Source organism: Hirundo rustica, chromosome W (genome assembly GCF_015227805.2).
Source record: "Hirundo rustica isolate bHirRus1 chromosome W, bHirRus1.pri.v3, whole genome shotgun sequence".
Classification (NCBI taxonomy): domain Eukaryota; kingdom Metazoa; phylum Chordata; class Aves; order Passeriformes; family Hirundinidae; genus Hirundo; species Hirundo rustica.
In genome coordinates, this window is record NC_053487.1 from 11,368,217 (window position 1) to 11,388,296 (window position 20,080).

General features: G+C 43.6%; 2 protein-coding genes across 3 annotated transcripts in view; one reads left to right on the plus strand and one right to left on the minus strand.

The window, feature by feature from the left end:
- LOC120764905 (zinc finger SWIM domain-containing protein 6-like) overlaps positions 1 to 20,080 on the plus strand; it is a 346,593-nt gene that overhangs the window by 20,086 nt on the left and 306,427 nt on the right. The gene's annotated exons all lie outside the window — the stretch shown is intronic.
- LOC131378744 (MLV-related proviral Env polyprotein-like) lies at positions 11,929 to 18,478 on the minus strand. Its single transcript, XM_058423913.1, has 2 exons — positions 18,265 to 18,478; positions 11,929 to 14,704 (listed from the first exon to the last, which is right to left on the minus strand). The coding sequence occupies exon 2, from the start codon at positions 14,248 to 14,250 to the stop codon at positions 12,034 to 12,036; it is 2,217 nt and encodes a 738-aa protein (XP_058279896.1). The 5' UTR covers positions 14,251 to 14,704; positions 18,265 to 18,478; the 3' UTR covers positions 11,929 to 12,033.

Here is a 20,080-nt window from a genome sequence, read left to right on the forward strand (position 1 = left end):
CCTGCTAGAGAGGATCCTGCATGACCTCCAACATTAATTAAAGCATCTAGTTTCTTTCCTAACTTCTGCTGGTAGTGTTTATTGTACATGTTTATCCAGACTTTTAAACTAAATACTTTACCTTCCTGAAATGAGGAAATTTCTTAGTCTGTTATCTTTCCTGCTCCATTGCTGTGCTGCTAAGTCTTCTAAAATTAAATGCCTCCTTTCTGTCAAATTATATTTTAGGCTGATCACAGGTGTTTAATGTGATACTTTTGTGAACTGTCCATGATTTCTGCAAGCTAGGTTTATTAAAGAAGTACCAGCTTGAACTCTTGTCCCCTTAGTGAATGAAGAACAGTCAGGTATGTCAGTCCTTTAGTTTTTATACCAATTCATTTTTCATGGCTATCTTCCTTTTAACCCCTTCACTTCTACCTCTACTTCCTCTTTGCTATTTTGAAGGCATACAATTAGAGAAATTGGCTGTTCAGAGCAGCATACTGAGCTATGTGCAGTTTTGTCACTCACATGAAGCTAACAATTAGGAAAAAGAACAATCCCCATGAGTAATGCAAGAGGTTCTTTAAACACAGTCAAATAAAACAAAGGCATTTTGTTTTGAAGCTCAGCTAAGCTATATTCAGTGTAAGAAGTACTATCCCAGGAAGGCTGAAGGGTAATAGGACCTGAATAAGAGAAGAGGAGAGTAGCAGTACTTGTAAGCTTCTTTTATCTTAATGAAATTCTTAAATTATTTCATCTGCTATTGGTGGATGCATGTACTTTAATTATTGTGCTTACACAAATCCAAGATTGTGACACAGATTCATGTTAGTCTAAAAAATATATTTTCAGTTACATTTTATTTGTAACCAAGTATGTTTTGTCTTTAATCTGGGGAAAAACTTTTTTTTTGCCCGTATCAAAAAGCATTTTTATTGGAAAGGCATTTAAGAGCCTGGGTATTTTGTGTCCTACAGCTGAGCGAGCTTCCTCAAATCTGCCAAACAAAACGCAGTGGGATTGATGCTTTTTAGTGGAACAGACAGTTCACAGTGGATGTTCTCATCGCAACCCTGGGGTTGAGTGAAAAACAGTCTATCACCATAAAACAGAACTTACCTAGTTCTTTGCTTACCAACTTGCTCACGAGTTCAGAATTTTGCAGAACTGGTTAAGGAATCCTGACTTGTACTTGCCACCCTTTCCAAAGTCCTCCAGAAACATTATGTAAATACCTTCACACTAGTTTAAGGTGAGAATGCTGTTTCTGGGTGCATGGCCAGAAGCTGCTTGCTGTAATTTCCTCTTTGGACCTTCAACTCACACCTTCCCAAAAGACAGCAGGTTAAGTCCTATGGTTTACTTTCCAGTCTCTGTTGGGAGACAATTTTGTTGTTGGAGCAATTTTGTAGAGTGATAAATGTGCCACTAGCTGTGCCTTTGCATAGTTTTTGTTGCTGCAATAGGTGTGAAGTTATACAAAGTTGTCTGACCTAGTTGAGAAGTCTAAGACAACACTCAGGTTTTTAATTTTGAAGATATGAGGAAGAGGTCCTACTGGATTCAGATTACTACTACTATTATAATTGTTTGGTTTTATCCATTTTGGTGTTATTTGAATTCAGGTCTGTGAGTTCCTGTCAGTTTCTGGTGGGTTGACCTTGGCTGGCTTCCAGGTGTCCACCAAAGCCTCTATTACTCCCCTCAGCAGCTGGACAGGAGAGAGAAAATATAATGAAAGGTTCAAGGGCAGGGAGAGATCACTCACCAATTACTGTCACAGGCAAAACAGGCTTGACTTGGGGATATTAGTTTAATTTATTACTAATCAAATCAGAGCAGGATAATGAGATATAAAAAACAAATGCTAAAATACCCAACCTCACCAACCCCTTTTTCCCATGCTCATCTTCACTCCCAAGTTCTCTACCTCTTTCTCCTGAGCAGCACAGAGGGATGGGGAATGGGGATTATGGTCAGTTAACCACACATTGTCCCTGCTGTTCCTTTCTTCTCATGCTCTTTCCCTACTCCAGAATGGGGTCCCTCCCATGGGAGACAGTCCTTCACAAACTTCTCCAGTACAGGTCTTTTCCATAGGGTGCAGTCCTTCAGGAACAGACTGTTCCAGTTTGGGTCCCCCATGGGGGTCACAGGTCCTGCCAGGAGCCTGCTCCAGCATGGGCTCTCCCATGGGGTCACAGGTTCCTTCAGGACACATCCACCTGCTCTGGCATGGGACCCTCCATGGGCTGCAGAGTGGATCTCTGCTCCACCATGGGCTACAGGGGGACATCCTGCCTAACCATGGTCTTCACCATGGGCTGCAGGGGAATCTCTGTTCTAGCACCTGGAGTACCTCCTACCCCTCCTTCTCCACTGACCTTGGTGTCTGCAGAGTTGTTCCTCTCATATATTCACTCCTCTCTCCCAGCTGTTGTTTTGCAGCAGTTTTTCCCCCTTCTTAAATATATTATCACAGAGGTGCTACCACCATTGCTGATTGGCTTGGCTCTGGCCAGCAGTGGGTCTGTCTAGGAGCTGGCTGGCACTAGCTCTGTTGAATATGGGTGAAGCTTCTGGCATCTTCTCACAGAAGCCACCCTTGTAGCCCTCTATTTTACCAAAACCTTGCCACAAAAATCCAAATACAGGGTTATGCTGTGCAGGTGGCAGATTCAGATCATCCAGCAGTATCTTTAAATGTATCCATCTTTAAAGATAAAATTGTGTGCAGACTAGGAGATGTGGCTCATGAAATTACTTTCACTACACATTTTCTGCTAAATGCACCCCAGAAGATCTTAGAGTGCATCAAGTGCTTTGATAGACTTCCATTAAGTTGAATCTGTTACAGAGTTGGAATGTGAATATTGGGTTTGTTTTAGCTCAGAATACTTGGGCAGAAACAACAGGCACAAAACTGACTAGTCTGAATCTTTAAGAGATACCCTTTAATAGTATCTTCCCATGAATTAACACTGTTACCAGGTTGTTGTGGTTTGACACTGGCCAAACGCCAGGCACCCACAAAAGCCGTTCACTCACCCTCTCTTGCTCTCAGCTGGGCAAAGAAGAGGGAAAAAAAATTAATGAAGGGCTCATAAACTGAGTTGAGGACTGGGAAAAAACCAATCTAAGGACAAAACAGGTTCAAATTTAAAGGTATAAAGTAAATTTATTATTAACAGAGTCAGAAGAGGATAATGAGAAGTAAAATAAGCCTTTAAAACACCTTTTTCCCCCGCAGCCCCTCCCTCTTTCCCACCACAGCGCAGGGAGACAGAGCGTGGGGGCTTTGGTCAGTTTGTCACCCAAGATCTTTTTCTGTTTGCTCAGGGAGAGGAGTCTTTTCTCTGCTATGCTGTGGGGTCCCTCCCATGGGAGACACTTCTCTGTGAACTTCTCCAGCATGGCTCCAATCTCACAAGTAGCAGTTCCACCAAAACTGCTGCAACATGACTCCCCCTCCCATGGGAAAACAGTCTTTCCGAAACTGCTGTGGCGTGTGTCACTCATCCATGGGGTGCAGTCCTCTTAAGGATAGGCTGCTCTAGCTTGGAAGTCTCTGGAAGCAGGGGCCCTCTCTCCATTTGGGTCTTCTACTGGATCACAGCTTTCTCTGGCATCCACCTGCTCCGGCGTGAGTACTTCTCTCATGGGCTGGAGCACCTCACTTATGAGGAAAGCCTGAGGGACCTGGGGCTGTTTAGCCTGGAGCAACAAAGGTAAAAGCAAAACTGAACCCTGTGCTGTTTATTATGAAGATGCCACAGACAGTTGAGATTTAGACCTTATATTTGTAAGCAAAATGTGACATTCACCTCATTAGATGCAGTGGTTGTGAACTTTTTGAAATCCTTCAACTTTTAATTGCTATAAACTTGAAATACATTCCTGATGATTGTAAGATTTTTAATATCTTTTTGCATTCTGGTTATTCTGAATACAATTTGGTGCATCCTGATTAAGCCTGCTTTAATTTGATGCATGTGGGGAGAGTGAAAGGAACTCAGAGGTGAAAAAGGCATATGAAAGTTGTCCTAACTTCAGTTAACTTGGTCCTTTAGGAAAAAATGTGTTCCCTCAGAAAATGGAATGAAGTATGCATGTGCTATATCTTGGTCATCATTTGAAGTTTGCTATACCTGAAATAAAATATGAAACTTGGAATTGTACCATAATTGGCAGGGGTTTTTAGAGTGAAAAATATAGCTGGTGAAGAGAATCTGTGGCTTTTAATCAGTTCAATGAAAGTTATGTTGTTCTCGAGCTGTTGACAGCATTCAAAATTGATATACATCTACCCTGTTTAGACATATCGGCCTACCTAGTGTATCACTTAAAGCAGGAACAGGATCTGCAAGAGAACCTTCATTAACCCTATGTGCCAGTGGTGATTTTGCTGCTCCTCTTGCTAATGCTCTTGCATTTCACAATAGCACAATAGCACTTAGCTGGAGGATAGCCTATTTTTGGCACTCTGAGGTTAATTACATTTATCATGCTGTTTACACAGACTAAATTTGAAGGCTATCACCAAATAAGTGTGGGAAGGAAAAAAGAATCTTTCTGAGTATATTGAAATTCTTATGTGTTTTGGAGGCTTTCTACTTGCCGGCTTCCATTTTCTGCATGTAGTAATAGATTTTCCATACATCTACAGCTGTTTATTGTGTGAACAGCTTACAAAAGCTCAGGCTTTCCAGAGGTAAAGTGAGCTGGCCTCTGGGTGGAACAAAGACATTCAGTAGGATGAAAAAGGTATGAGATTATTTTTCCCCCAGAAGCACAAGTGTAAAGGCAGCAGGCAACATGAGCTCAAATCAGAAACACATTTGTAAACTTAATTGCCCTGATTGTGGTATTACTGAAAAGCAAGAATTTATTTTTACCTTATTGTCTTTAAGGATGTTGACATTTAGCAAATAAAACTGTATGTTGCTGCTTTTGGGGTTGTAAAAAATATTGTAATGCACAGAGAATAATTCTGTTAAAATAGAGGGAAGGACAAATTATGTGATTTGTTTTGTTGAGGAATGGAGAGGTCACTAGGGTTAAACTAGATGAATTAAACCCTGGAGCTCTAGACTTTTCCTGAATTTGGCATTATGTGGTATTGTTATGGAAATACTCATTCAAATAAGTGACCCCTGCTCTTAGTAAACCAGTATCGTGATGTGCTTGCTTTTGTAATACTCCTTCCACACCCATAGTACCTCTTATTTTTTATGTGTTATTACTTAGATAAATTAAAAGGAATGCTACTAATCTCCCCCTTAATTTGCCAAGGCAAACAGCTCTATTGCAGGGGATCAACACAAACAGGGCAACATTCTAGAGGTGGGGGAACCCCAGGAAACACTGAGACCCATGTGGAGCGGGCAGCTTGTCCTTGTGCCTCAGCATGGGTGGGGCCAGGAGTGACTGCTCTCAGTCTCATAAGGAGCTCCTAGGAAGCAGGAGCGACCAGGGCATGGCCCAGCAGTAGAAGGCCCTTCCACTGGTGGCTGATTTGGAAATTTGAAGTACACACAACCCAGCAACTTGGCACCAGTCTGTGACTGTCTGGGAGAAGCTAGCAGAGGCAGCAGACAGACGCAATAGTTGGCACAGAAGGGCACAGAGTCCCCATCATCCCCAGTCTCACTAGCATACGCTCCCTCAAGTGTGGTTTTGACACATCACAACACTCATTCCCCTGTAGCTGCTGGAGTCACTGCACTAGTTGTGTCAGAAGCTTCTACCCAGAGAGACCACCTGATGGTCTCAGGTTGTCAGGAGTACCTGATGCCATGAGGCTGGGGCTGACAGTCATCCCTCCTGCAGAATGTGTGTTGTTGATGAGCTGTGTCTCCAGGTCAAGGAGTTTCATGATGAGGTAAAACTAGCTGTGCAGCATTTGTGAGAATGAGCAAGAGATTGATACAGTACTCTCAGAGACACTAGTCTCAGGAGTCTCAAACCTCCATTGCAGTGGAGAGGCAGGTGGGCTCAGAACCATGTCAAGCACTAAGGCAAAGGTCTGTTGAACATGCAAGCTGGAAGCTGATCACTGCCCATCTGTAGTGGTTTCACGTTTGCTGAATTCTCTTTGTTAAATTTAGTGTAGTAGTCTTAGTGTTTACTCTCTTTTTTCTCTATGGAATAGGATTAGGAGAAGCAAAGCAGGCTCAAGTTTGTCCAAAGTGCGGTGCTCATGCTTGCAGTGCATGAGAACATTGTTGTAACAACAGAAAATGTAAGTACTTTGCCTCTCACATCAAAGCACATTTATTTCTTTTAGGATTTTTAGCAAAAGGCAGTGCACACGCAGACAAATTGACCATGTCAATCATTTCTCAAACAGCACAAAAGCAAAACTGAAGGAAAATCCTTTCCATCCTTTCCATCGAAAATGAAAGAACTATCCTTGTGCCTCATTCTCTCCTTAGTTGCCTTGAGCAATGCGGGAGTTTTGCCCATGGCTCAACCAAAAGAGAATGTTTGAGAAACTCTAGCCAATGCATCAAGTTTAGATACCATCTGCCTGACACACTCAAAGCCAGGGAAACCCTTCTCAACATGTTTAGTGGGGTTGCCAGTGAGCAAATGGCTGATTCCAGAAAACATCCCTCCAGAAATTTCAAAATCCATTGTAAATCTGGTAGACCAATGGGATGTTTGGACGAAATTTCTTCCTGTAGCTCCTTTTGAACCCCAGGAACTGGAAATTCTTGGATCAGTCCAAATGCAATTTTGTGTAAAATTCAGCCTTTCTGGAGTGGCACAAAATGAAACTATAGACGTCACTCCAAACCTCAATTTTTATAGAAATTCATCGTCTTAGTGTAATTACACTAAGATGCTGGAAAAACCATCCAATCATTTTCCAGCTCAGTTGCCGAAGGGGAATTTTTTCATTTGTGAAGACAAAATTTGGCCCGCAATCCCCGCAAATGCCACAGGTGGTCCATGCAGCATTGGAGTGCTTTCATTGCTAACACCCAACATGACACTGATGAGAGAACGAAAATTTAGAGGGAAAAGATCTGTTCAAATGTATGATCCAAATTGTGATGATGAAGTTTACACATAGGGCAAGGCTCAGAGAATCGGAGTTGCAATTTTCTCACCACAGGCAGCATCAAGAGAAGCCTTGACACAATTGGATCATGTGGGTTGTTGGCTAAGCAAACATGCCCAAGCCACCTCTCTTGCACTGAGTGACATGTTGTTAGACATTGACAGTGTAAGACGAGCAAGTCTCCAAAACAGGGCAGCGATTGATTATCTTTTGCTGACTCATGGGCATGGGTGTGAGGAGTTTGAAGGAATGTGCTGCATGAATTTGTCAGATCATTCCAAATCCATTCATAACATCAGGCAATTGCCGGAGAGTGTGAACAAACTTGGAGAGGTAACTGAGTCATAAATAGATAGTTTGTTCAATTTGTTTGACCTTTCACCATTGTGGAAGGAAATTTTAAAAATAGTTGTATATATTTTAGTGAAGCTTGTAATCCTTTTCATGATTTTGCTGTGTTTGTTTCTGTGTATACAGCAAGCCATAGACAGAGTTGCCAAGGAGGTGTTCTTAGTTCAAACAGGAGGGGGAGATGTTGGAGTCCAGGGCATTCCTTTGGTTGCCCTGGAGGGTCAGAAACCTGGGCAGGGGGGTCTGGGACCCCAGCCCAGAGCTCAGAGAAACACTGGCTTTGATCTCAGTCCATGGGAAAAACTTCCTTCACTGCGAGAAGGTTTACAGGCCACAAGAGTGTGAAAAATAGTAGTTTAGCTTATCACAGAGTGAAAAAACAGTATATTTAAGTTTCTAGCATTAAAGTGAATAGGGGCAAGATGGAGAATTTGGAGTGTTGTCGCCTTCTTCTTCTTTCTTCTTCCCTCACTCCATTTCAGCAGTGATGTAGGCACAAAGTAGTTAGTGAAGATTAAGTTGGAGTAGAAATGACCTTTTTAGTATTAGTAATAAACATTAGTAAGAAATAGTAAATAAAGAATACATAGCAATTAGTATAAAAAATAAAGACAGCCCCAGTTCGAGGAGAGTCATCAGAAGTCCAAGCCACAGCAAACATCTTGTTAGACACTGAGAAAATTGTAAGATAAGAAACAATAAACGAAGTATGCAACCTTGAAAAATCTAAACCTGAAGACTCCGTCTCTTCCTTCAGTTTAGCACAGAGCTGTGCAGAGAGCAAAATACTCTAAAACCACCTGAATGCCGGGGTAAGCCCCCGACAAACACACACTATAAAAGAATGGAAAAGGAAAAAAAGTTGAAAAAATATTGAAACTTTAAAACACTCCTCCCTCCCCTTACAAACTGTTAACTTTCTTGCAAACAACATAGAGAGACACAACCTGTGATTCTCAGTCAGTTTCACCATTTAAACATAATCTTTCATCACTTTAGAAGAGGAGTCTCTCTAGAGTAACATGGAGACATTTGCCACCAGACAAAAACATCTAGTGGCTCCCAATGTCACAAATCTGCAACTGCCTGGAGTTTCTGAAGATTGTGCAGTCCCACTGTCATGGGTTAGCACAGTTTTGTTTCTAGTTATGGAGAAATGTAGAATGTGTTTCTGGGTCAGGACCTGGGAATTGCTTTAGAAAGGACAGGGACCTATCAGAAGGTTAGTTAGAATATTGGCATCTAGTTTGACCACTAAAAATGTCAGTTGCGACTTTGGGAGTATACATATAAAAAACCCTTGATTTCCTGCAGGTCAGCCCTTTTCCCTTTGGCCAGAGAGAGAGACAGGTAACATCGAGTCGGGCCTGCAGCTTCCCCCCCCTTTTGGGGGGGAGCTCGCCCAAGGCCTAGCTGGATTCTATCGGCTCCCGGGTAGGGGGGGAGAGGTTGCAGCTTTACAACAACTACTTTCTCCAAACTTCCCAAGAGCAGGGAGGGATCTCTGCTGGGCCCCTGATAAGAGCTATGGGCCCCATTTAGGCCGAGGCCATCCCAATTTACACTGAGGGGTGGGCCAAAAAGGCATTTATGATCCTGCCTGTTTTCTTTTTCCTGGTTCCGGGCTGCCCGGGTACTCGGATCTCTGATGTTTCTGCGTGAGTTCTTCCCTCCCTCACCAGGGCGGCCTTGAAAAATCTTAACACCATGAGCTGCAACGAGAGAGAAAAGACTCTGGGCAGATTTAACCCTTTACTGGCTACATGAAGCTTCCAAAGCCTAACCTTTCCCTGAGAGAGAAAAGAAAGAGACAGAGTGAACATAAAGAAGAAACAGCATGAAGTCAGTGGAGCGAGAGTGAAAAGACTTTTGGGACAGGAGGTTGAGGAGTTTGTCATTCCATCCTTATTAAGCCATAGAAATGAACTTTAGATTATCCCTTTAAATCATGGGAAAGATATGCATTTAGGGAGATGATTGTTTAGATTTGTGTGTGGATTTGAACCAAGGTGTTTGTGATGGACTAAGTGATATTAATCCTATAAGATGCTTGAACAGAGATAAAGATGAGAAGCCTGCGCCAGTGAAGAAGTGAGAAGATATCTCTGTTGTCACTAGAGGACACAAATGAATACTCACAGATCTGACTCCACAAGATGAAGGCTGAAGAAGAACTTTATTATTTACAAAGACCTCACTTTTATAGGTTTTGAAGAATGACCAGGGATTGGAGAACAAGGTTACCACCTCTCCCTCCTACTGGCCAGGCTAGAAGTCCATCAGTTGACTATTATCAGAAAGGAATGTGGAAAACATGATGTTTACAGTACAAGCTGTGGGAAATTCAGTTACAGAGCTATAAACATCTCACAAAAGCTCACATAATATGGCAACATCTCACTCTTTTTCCGTTACAAAAAGAAAAAGAAAAAAGAAATATGAACAACGTTCAGTTTCTGTTTGTGGAGGGACCACATTGGAGTGATCACTCGCGTCGTCTGCATCTGAGTCATCACTCGATGGTTCATCCACTTGATGACTTTCATTTTGGTCACGGTCTCCAGCTTGCCTGTCGGCCAGATTTTCCCTTTGCGGTCGCAGGTCAGGACGAACACACTTCTCAGGTACCCAGTGTACACCAGTGTCTGTGGATACACACGCATACCCGCACCCCGAAGCAATAAGGTCATAGGGACCTTCCTACTGTTTGGTGACTAAATTCCGCACCTGAACCTTCGCTCGAGGTTGATGCATCTTGTCTGAAGCCTGTAACGAAAGATGATGGTTCAAAATGACAGGATTATTTGAACTCTACGGCACTGTGAGGTGATTGATGGTATACAAAGCTTTTGCCAACCGACTGTGTGGGCTCTCACCCTGCATTCCCCATTTTTGTTTTTGAAGAACCTGCTTTAGAGTACCATGAGCATGTTCTACAATAGCTTGACCAGTCGGAGAATGAGGGATACCAAAGTTGTGTGACACACCCACCCCACAACTGCAGGAACTGCCCCACCTTCTGCGAGGCGTAAGCAGGACCACTGTCGGTCTTCACAGCAGAAGGTATGCCTAGAACGGCAAAGGCCTGCCTCCAATGGGCAATGACATCGCGGGTCTTTTCTCCAGTGTGAGCAGAAGCCCACATCACAGAGGAGAAAGTGTCAACAGTGACATGCACATACTTGAGCCGGACGAACTCGGCAATTTGAGTGACATCAGTCTGCCAAATATCCAAGGCCCTAAGGCCTCTGGGGTTTACCCCTGCCGGCAAAGGCACAGCAAGCACGTGACAGTCGTCACATGACAATCTCACGAGCCTCAGTTGGCGTCAACTGAAACTGCTTCTGCAAGGTATGTGCGTTCTGATGGAAAAACCCATGCGACCTTGGCCTGCGCAAGTGTATCAGGCTGAGGTGCTACTCACGCTGGGTTAGCCAACTTGTCAGTCCTCGCGTTACCTTCTGCTACAAACCCTGGCAAATTGGTATGACTCCTTACGTGCAGAATGTAGTATGGATGAACTTGGGCCTGAATGGCACACCACATGGACTTCAGCAAATGAAACAAAGCAGCATTGCTGACTGTAGATAAGGCTCTGCCGGACTCCAGGACGGTTTGGATGGATGTAGACGAGAGATCTCTGAAGTTAGGTTTTAGAAGATATGGTTGATTATAAAGGGTGTGGGGCCTAGCTTGGAGTTGCCAGGTGCAACTCGTGGCAGCCCTCAGGGAGTGGGGGAAGGGAGAGGTAGGGAGAGGAAATCCCAAGAGGAAGGTCCCTGGGAAGAAGTTGCAAGAGAGGGTCCAGCCCTTCGGGTACCCCTTATCAGGGGGCTTCAAGGTGGGCTGGAACAAGACTCGGGCCAATGGGGTTACAGATACCTGATACTTCAGGGGAGGGTTACAGGTGTGGGATGAACTATACATTGGGGGGTGAGACAGAACATTCCATTTGACCTTTGGGCCTATCTCTAGGTAAGGGACATGGTTTAATCAAGGGGGGATTACCTTCAGCTGGCCATACCATTGTTTTCCAGACATTCAGTAACTAGGACATCTCAGACATCGAAACTTGCTTTCAATTCTATCTCATTTATGGGTTTCATATTCTCAGAATCTAAGCAGTCATATTTATAAGGCTTTCTAGTTTCATCCTCCCCAACAGCTGACTTCCTTTGTTATAAATTGCACGACTCAAGATTTAGTCCCAATTAAATTTTTATTAATTACAGCAAGCGGGGCATAAGCAAATGCAGCGCTGGGCGACAGGGAGAGTCTGCACTCCGCCGACTGCCACGCCGTTACGGTCTTCCAGTTCCGTTTTATGCATTTCTTTTCTTCTGTTATCATATCGATGTTATCTTGTTGCTAGGAGACCGTCTTCTATCTTCCGAAAACAGCCACAGTTCTCCTTCCTGGAGCTCAAAAAGCCTTGTTAAGCAATAGCATATGTGTCTAAAAAATCATGAGTCATGCTGTGTTTGCAAGTTTAAAGGTTCTCTTAAAATGACGAGTCATCCTGTGTTTGCAAGTTTAAAGGCTCTCTTAAAAATCATGAGTCATCCTGTGTTTGCAAGTTCAATGAACAAAGCATTAACTCGTTACAATCCCCCCTTTTTCTTTTCAGCCTAAATTTGTTCATTGAATCTTTCTAATTCCTGTCGGGCCCATTCTAATTTCTCATCTTCTGAGTCTTTAGGTAGCGATTCATATTTTGCTCTAATAAGCATTAAATGTGCTGCTTCTAAGCGTCCCTTCACAATTGTTATCAATTTATTAAAAATACATGGTCCAAAGGTTAATCCAAGTATCAATAAAATCAGTGGTCCCGCAATCGTGGATAGCAGGGTAGTCAGCCAAGGGGAATAATCAAACCAAGATTCATACCAGTTTTGGTTTGCCTCTCTTTCTCGCTTCCTTTGCTCTAGTCGGTTTCTTAATTCTGTCATGGTATCTATTACTACTCCCGTGTGGTCAGCATATGCGCAACATTCTTCTTTTAGGGCTACACACAGGCCACCTTGTTGCAAGAACAAAAGATCTAGACCCCTGCGATTTTGTAACACTACTTCAGATAAAGATCTTACTGACTTTACTAACCCATCGATGGCTTGCTCAATTCTTCCTAAATCTTCATCTACTGACATTCGCAATGTCTTCATTTCTTTTTGCTGATTTATCAAGGAGGCTACTCCTGTCCCTGCTCCTATTCCTCCTATAGTCAGCAGGGTTGCAATGGTCAGGGCCGTAAAGGGTTCCCTTTTTACTAGATGATGCTCTGCAGTAGTATGTTGCTGGTAAATATAATCAGTTGAGTGGTAAATTATTCTGGGGACAATGGTTACTTGGATACAGTAATCTCGAGCATAATTAAAAACCTTTAATGATAAACAGGGGGTAACGCCTATATTGTTGCATACCCACTTTGTATTTGCTGCAGGGAGGAGCCATTCTGCAGGTTTATCCTCTTCTCTTTGTGTCATAATTACTCCACATAAGTATTCCTTTTCTGGTGGTATTTTTCCTATACACCTCCCTTTACCCGTTACTTGGGATAAGGTTACCCCTTGTGTTTCGGTTTTATTCTGTTTCCAAAGGCATTGCGCTGGATTGGTTCCATTGATACGTCGTACTTTTTGTGTACTACCTATACCTTCATAAAAGGGAGGCCTAATGCTATAACACAGCCAGCATTCTTGGGTCAAATTCGGATGTGTTATATTTAATAATTGGTAACTAGCTTGCATTATTTTCCACAATGCACTATACTCTAGTCCTGTTTTTACAACTCCTTTAACAGTCGGGGCTACGTTACTATTCTTTATCTCGTCTCTTTGGTCCTTATATTGTTGTTCTAATTCCGGTTCTTTCTGCAGCACAGAATTTGGCCCAATAAGTTCTGAGTCTTGTGGTGCTGGTTCCTTTTTGATAAAGAAGTGTCCCCCTCTGTCTGTACCAGGTTCCCATAATCGTGCTCCCCACAGTTTTCCTGTTACCCAAGCTTGATCTTCTCCTTTAGTAACATTTATCCAAATTCCTTTACAATTCCCCCGCCGTCCTAGCCCTCCATCTCGCCATATTTGGGGTTCTTTACATCCATAGGGATACCATTTTACGGATATGAATTGATCTTTTCCTCCTCCGGGGGGGAATCCATAGGATACTGTTTCGCATCCCCAGTATGCACAATAATAATGCCCAGGATAGTTACAATATGGTTTTCCCGGATTTGAGGCAGGACAAAAATAAAAGGCCCCAAGGAATACAGGTGGCCAAACTGGAAAAAGATCTTTCAATTCACACTGAAAAGAGGGATTCCCTGGGGTAATCATGGAGGACAATACTTTATGGTCTTCCCATCGGATCAAGGACCACTTAAAGGGTTGATGGGGGTTATCGTGCTCTGCGGTAGTACAACATACTAATAATGATAGCATCCATATTATGGTGTGCAGATTCGGGTGCTTGGTCTCACTGGCTATTTTGTATTCTTTCTTTTCTGAAAGCTCTCTCTGGTGGTAACAATGCCAAAACTCAGTGATACTATCAGTCCCATTCTTTTGGCAGTTCAGCGAACATTGCCTTGTTGTCCTATAAGCGAGGCTCTTTCCTCCACCAGTTTTTCTCCCTCTGCCTCGCTCGTCGACTCGGGTGCATCGAGCCACGAGGGGTATCATCTTCTCGGCAGCAGGGGAATTCTTCAGGAGGGATTGCCCTGCTTTACGACTTTGGACAACATGAGAATACCAGTTCGCTTTTTTAACTTGTGGAGAGTTGCACCTGAGCTCCTGTAGCTCCTTTTGGCAACGCCCTTCAGCTATTTCTGCTATGAATGGACTGGGCATGTTTAGATAATATGAGTCTGGATTTGCTCCTTTGGCAAATATCTCCCACCATTCGCTGGATTCTACAGTTAATTCTCCAAGAGATACTTTTAGGTTTAGTAGCCAATCAGTAATATTTCTTTGTAATTTCTAGCAAGGGGTGCAAACCCCTTTAGGGGTCTTCCCCTATAGCAGTGAGTCCACTACCCTTCTCCACACACTTTACAGTTATAACATACAAATGGGTAACAGTTACAGTTCGCTTTATCTTATTCTAACATCATCATTACTAAATATGGATTGGGTAAATATTCAATTGTAAATCCGTTCATTCAGTCTTTTACTTATCTCTTCAGTCTTAATTTCAGGCTTCCTGGTGAGCTGACAACTTTCCACTCGGTAGTTGGTTCTCTAACAGGGCCCTTGATCCTGCTAGCGTGAGTCCATCCCTTCTCAGCTGTTCTTATTGCTGTTTCTGTTGTGAGTAATACAAGGTAAGGTCCTTCCCATCGGGGCGCTAGGGTAGTGTCTTTCCATGTTTTGATTAATACCCAGTCCCCTGGTTTTATTTGATGCAGTGCAATGTCTAATGGGGGTCGTTGTACTATAAGACCCTTCTTCCACATTTCTTCTCGGTATGTCATTAAGGCAGTGATGTATTGATTGATGTCTTGGTCTCTTACACTGGGATGGGTTAAAGGCTTCTCTACATGATAAGGCATCCCGTACAACATTTCGAAAGGAGATAGACCTATGTCTGTTCTTGGCTGGGTTTTTATATTCAGCAACGCAAGCGGTAAACATTTTGTCCATGATAGTTTGGTTTCAATCATTAATTTAGTTAACTGTTTTTTAATTTCCCCATTCATCCTTTCCACCCGTCCTGAACTCTGAGGGTGCCATGGAGTATGGTGTTCCCATTTAATTCCCAGGGACTCCATTGTTTCATTAAGGATTTTGGACACAAAATGGGGGCCTCTGTCGGAGTCTATTGTTTCAGGTGCCCCATACCTGGGGATTATATTTTCTAGCAGCACTTTTACCACAGCTTGCGTGGTAGCTCTGGTGGTGGGAAATGCCTCCACATAATGAGTTAAGTGATCTATTATAACTAATAAATACTTCACTCTCCCGACTTTGGGTAATTCTGTAAAATCTACTTGTATGTTTGCAAACGGCCTTTGGGCTAATGGTCGTCCTCCCAGAGGTTGTTTTCTAAAGCTGGCCTTGTTCACTTGCAAACATGTTGTGCATCCCGCTACTATTTGTTTGGCCAGGTTATGAATTCCAATACACATATATTTTAACTTCTTCTTCCACAAATTGCAACTTGGCCTTTGATACCTTTAAGCCTTTAAGTCCCAAAAAGTTTAGTAGCTTTATGCTCTCTTTTCGAACGTCGTCCTCTCTTTCCCCTGCTAGTAGTAAATCATCTACATACTGTACCAAAGTTACTCCTGGCCTGGTCTTGTAGTCTTGGAGGATTTGTTCTAGTGCTTGTCCAAATAAGTTAGGGGATTCCGTAAACCCTTGAGGTAACACGGTCCACCTCAATTGCTGTCTCCTATGGGTCTCTGGATCTTCCCATTCAAAGGCAAAATAATCCCGGCTACTTTCTGCAAGGGGGCAGGCCCAAAAGGCATCTTTTAAGTCTATTACACTATACCAACAATTATTAGGCCCCAAGTTACTTAATAAGGTATATGGATTAGCTACTACTGGGAAGCGAGCTACAGTCCTTTTGTTAATTTCCCTTAAGTCATGGACTAGCCTGTAAGTTCCATCTGGCTTCTTGACGGGGAGTATTGGTGTGTTGAATGGTGACATGCAAGATTCCAGTAGTCCTTTGCTAACCAGTCTATCAATTTCAGGTTTAAGTCCCATTCGTCCCTCTAAGGATATGGGGTATTGCCTTATTCTAACAGGGATATCTGGATTTTTAAGGGTAACTGTAAAAGGTGGTATATCCATTTGTCCCACACTTTCAGGTGTATACCATACTTCAGGGTTTATTCTCTGCTCATCCTCCACTCTAAGGGGGCATAGCTTAATCTTTAACTCCTTATCTACTATTTCTAAATTAATCCCCAATTCTATTATTAAGTCTCTTCCTAATAGATTATATTCTGCCTCTGGCACTATTAAGAAGTTACCCAATTTAATCTTTTTGTCTGTTTCAATTACTACATCCTTTACTGATTTTACTTCAAAAGGCTTCCCCTTTGCCCCAACTACCAGGGCAGTTTCTCGGGCAAAGGTGCACCCAAGGGGCAGTTTTTGAATGGTTGATCTTTCAGCCCCTGTGTCTACCAGGAACTCAAATTCCTGGCACTGGGGACCTATTTTTATTTTTATCAAGGGCTCCTGGTGTGTCCTGGTCCCCAGCAAATAGAGCCCCTGACTTCCCTAGTCTTCCTTAAACATTCTCTCATCCTTCATTCTCTTTCTGCAATCCTTTCTTAGATGTCCTTTTCCTCCACAATAAAAACAAGCTCGTGTCTCTCTATTCTTCGGCGACACTTCTTCCCACTTCTGATGAGAAGGCCTGTCTAACCTGTCCCTTCGGGGTGTTTCTTGTCTTCTGCTTTCCCGTACTGCAGTGACCATCATTCTTACTTGTCTTTTGTAGCTTTCTTCCTCTCTCCGCACATATACCTTCTGAGCTTCCCTCAATAACTCGTCCAATCCCCTCTCCTGCCAGTTGTCCAACTTTTCTAATTTCTTCCTAATATCCTCCCATGATTTTGCAACAAACTGTGTTTTGAGCAGGGCTTGCCCCACTGGGGCTTCAGGGTCTATCCCCGAATATAATTGCAAATTCTTCCTTAATCTTTCTAGCCACTCAGTTGGGGTTTCTTCCTTCTTTTGCCTTTCGTTAAATGCTTTGTTAATATTCTGCCCTCTTGGAACTGCCTCACGGATGCCCTGGATGATTATTGTTCTTAAATCCTGCATGTGTCCCCGGTGTTCTGGGTTCTGATGATTCCAGTTGGGATTTTGTAATGGCCATTTAAGGTCTGCTTGTGGCCCTTGTGCATGCTGGGCATCCCAAATGCGCATTCCTGCACGTCTAATCATGTTTTTCTCTTCAGATGTGAAAAGGATGCCCAATATGGATTGTAATTCGTCCCAAGTATAAATGTTGGGACCTAGGAATTGGTCCACTCTTTCTGATACTCCTAGTGGGTCTTCTAACAAGTTCCCCATTTCCTTTTTGAAGTCCCGTACGTCCCCTGAGCTTAGTGGGACAGAGATAAACCCTATCCCAGCCTGAGGTCCCCCCATGGGCATTTCCCTTAAAGGGTATAAATTCTGTTGTCTCGCCCTTTGTCTAGTCATCGGACCTCTAGGTGGAGCCTCAGCCTGTTCCTGAGCATTTTCATTATCCGGGAGTGGAGGGGCTTGTGGTGGTACATACGGTGGTGGAACTAAGGGAACTTCTTCCTCTCGTTTCCCTCTTTTCTTATCTTCACGAGAGTCAGGTTTTTCTTTTAGGTTGAATAGGAACACACCTGGGGTCTCAACCCATATACTTGCATAGTCACTCTCCTCCTGACTAAAGGGGGTCTTAGTGTTTACCCATAAGTTGAGTTTCTGCCTAACCCAATCTTCTGATGATCCAAATACAGGCCAAAAAACATTTCCAGATATTTCTTTCCCACCCCATACTTCTACACAATAGTGTATCATTTTGGCCTTATCCTTATCTCTAGTCCCAGGATACTGCTTCCATTCAGCTAGCATGAATCCTAACGGACTGTCTTTAGGCACAGGTGGGAGTTTCATGGGTGGAGGGGGCTTGGTCTTCCCCTGTCCCATCTTCTGGAGTGCCTTCTATCACAGGTGTGCAACCAATCGCTTCCCCTTGTTCGTGGCCCACGCCCTCGCGGGCAATGGGAACCGCACTACTGAGGGTCCACACTCACTTGGGGTGTCCGGCTGCCGGCTCCCCTCTCACACAGCACACTCAGCACACTCCAGGATACCCGACCCCGACCGAATGGCTCCCCACGTGTAATTCCACGCAATACTTACGCGTCCTGCGTCTTCGTCCGGACCTTTGTGCACAAAGTTTATAGGGTCGACCGGTCTCCTTTGCTTATGTCCCGAGTTTTAGGTTCGTCGGTGAGAGCGGGGTAGGTTACAGAGATCCTGGGGCCACCTGGAGGTGGGGCGCCTCCCCAGTATTCCTATTCTACCGGAACATTCTCATCCGAGTCACGGCACCAAATTGTTATAAATTGCACGACTCAAGATTTAGTCCCAATTAAATTTTTATTAATTACAGCAAGCGGGGCATAAGCAAATGCAGCGCTGGGCAACAGGGAGAGTCTGCACTCCGCCGACTGCCGCGCCGTTACGGTCTTCCAGTTCCGTTTTATGCATTTCTTTTCTTCTGTTATCATATCGATGTTATCTTGTTGCTAGGAGACCGTCTTCTATCTTCCGAAAACAGCCACAGTTCTCCTTCCTGGAGCTCAAAAAGCCTTGTTAAGCAATAGCATATGTGTCAAAAAAATCATGAGTCATGCTGTGTTTGCAAGTTTAAAGGTTCTCTTAAAATGACGAGTCATCCTGTGTTTGCAAGTTTAAAGGCTCTCTTAAAAATCATGAGTCATCCTGTGTTTGCAAGTTCAATGAACAAAGCATTAACTCGTTACACCTTCAAAACTGAATGATCCAACCGCTGTGCCATGTCGGCTGCATAGGCGGAATCCATGACTAAATTGAAAGGTTGCTGGGAAAATCTTTGAAATGCCATGACCGCAGCCTTCAATTCGACCAATTGGGCTGATCCATCCTCATGACCTTCCAGAACTTCCACTCAGATCCATCCCTCCAAGTAACAATGGCCTTGCCTGTCCTTCCTGAACCGTCAGTAAAGACGGTGGGTCCTTGGACAGGCTCCTGACTAATTTTGGGCCGCAAAGAAATTTCTGTGAATTTTGCCACATGCAATAGCTTGTGGCTGGGCAGATGATAAGCAATCTATCTAGAGATGATAAGCGATCTGTCCGGAAAAGTTTTCCAGAGCACTTTGCAGAGAAATACTGTTTGCAAAGCTCCAGTCAAAGTCCTCCTGCTGTACCGGGAGTATGATCTTTGCGGGATCCGCACCCATTAATTGCAAACACCGTTGTCGGCATTTGATTATCAAACAAGTGATCAGCTCAAACAATGCAGTTACCGTCTTCTGCGGCTGATGGGGCAAGAAGACCCATTCTAAAACATGCAAGAAATCGGACCATTTTTCATTCCATTGGCCAATGATGCCTGTGGGATGCAAATCTGGAGTGGTAATGAAAACAGTGACATCAACGGAGGGGTCAATGCGATAAACTTGGCGAGCAGAAACAGCTCGCTGAACCTCCTCCAGCACCTGACGTGCCTCAGGGGTCAATGTGCGAGGTGACTTCAAATCAGAGTCTCCCTTTAACAAATCAAACAGAGGAGACAGTTGTGTCGTGGTCAGTCCCAGATACGGACGTAACCAATTGATGACACCCACCAATTTCTGGGCATCATTCAGTGTCTTCACCAAATGTACAAATTGCACCTCTTGGTGTTGGATCGTTCGTTCCAAAATTTTGACTCCCAAATATTTCCAAGGAGGTTGTTGTTGAACCTTTTCTGGAGCTACCTGCAGCCGATGAGAATGCAAAGCATGGATCAGCTGAGGTTGTACCCTCAGCAATTCATCCTGGGTGGACGCAGCCACCAATATGTCATCCATATAGTGATAAAATCGAGCATCAGGAAACTGCTTGCGAACTCCAGACAAGACTCGAGCCACATACCATTGGCATATGGCTGGCGAGTTGTGACAACCCTGGGGAAGAACCCTCCATTG

Excerpts from the sequence above, each read along its gene's own strand:
- LOC131378744 (XM_058423913.1), bottom strand. The coding sequence starts at position 14,250 with ATGCCCAGTCCATTCATAGCAGAAATAGCTGAAGGGCGTTGCCAAAAG.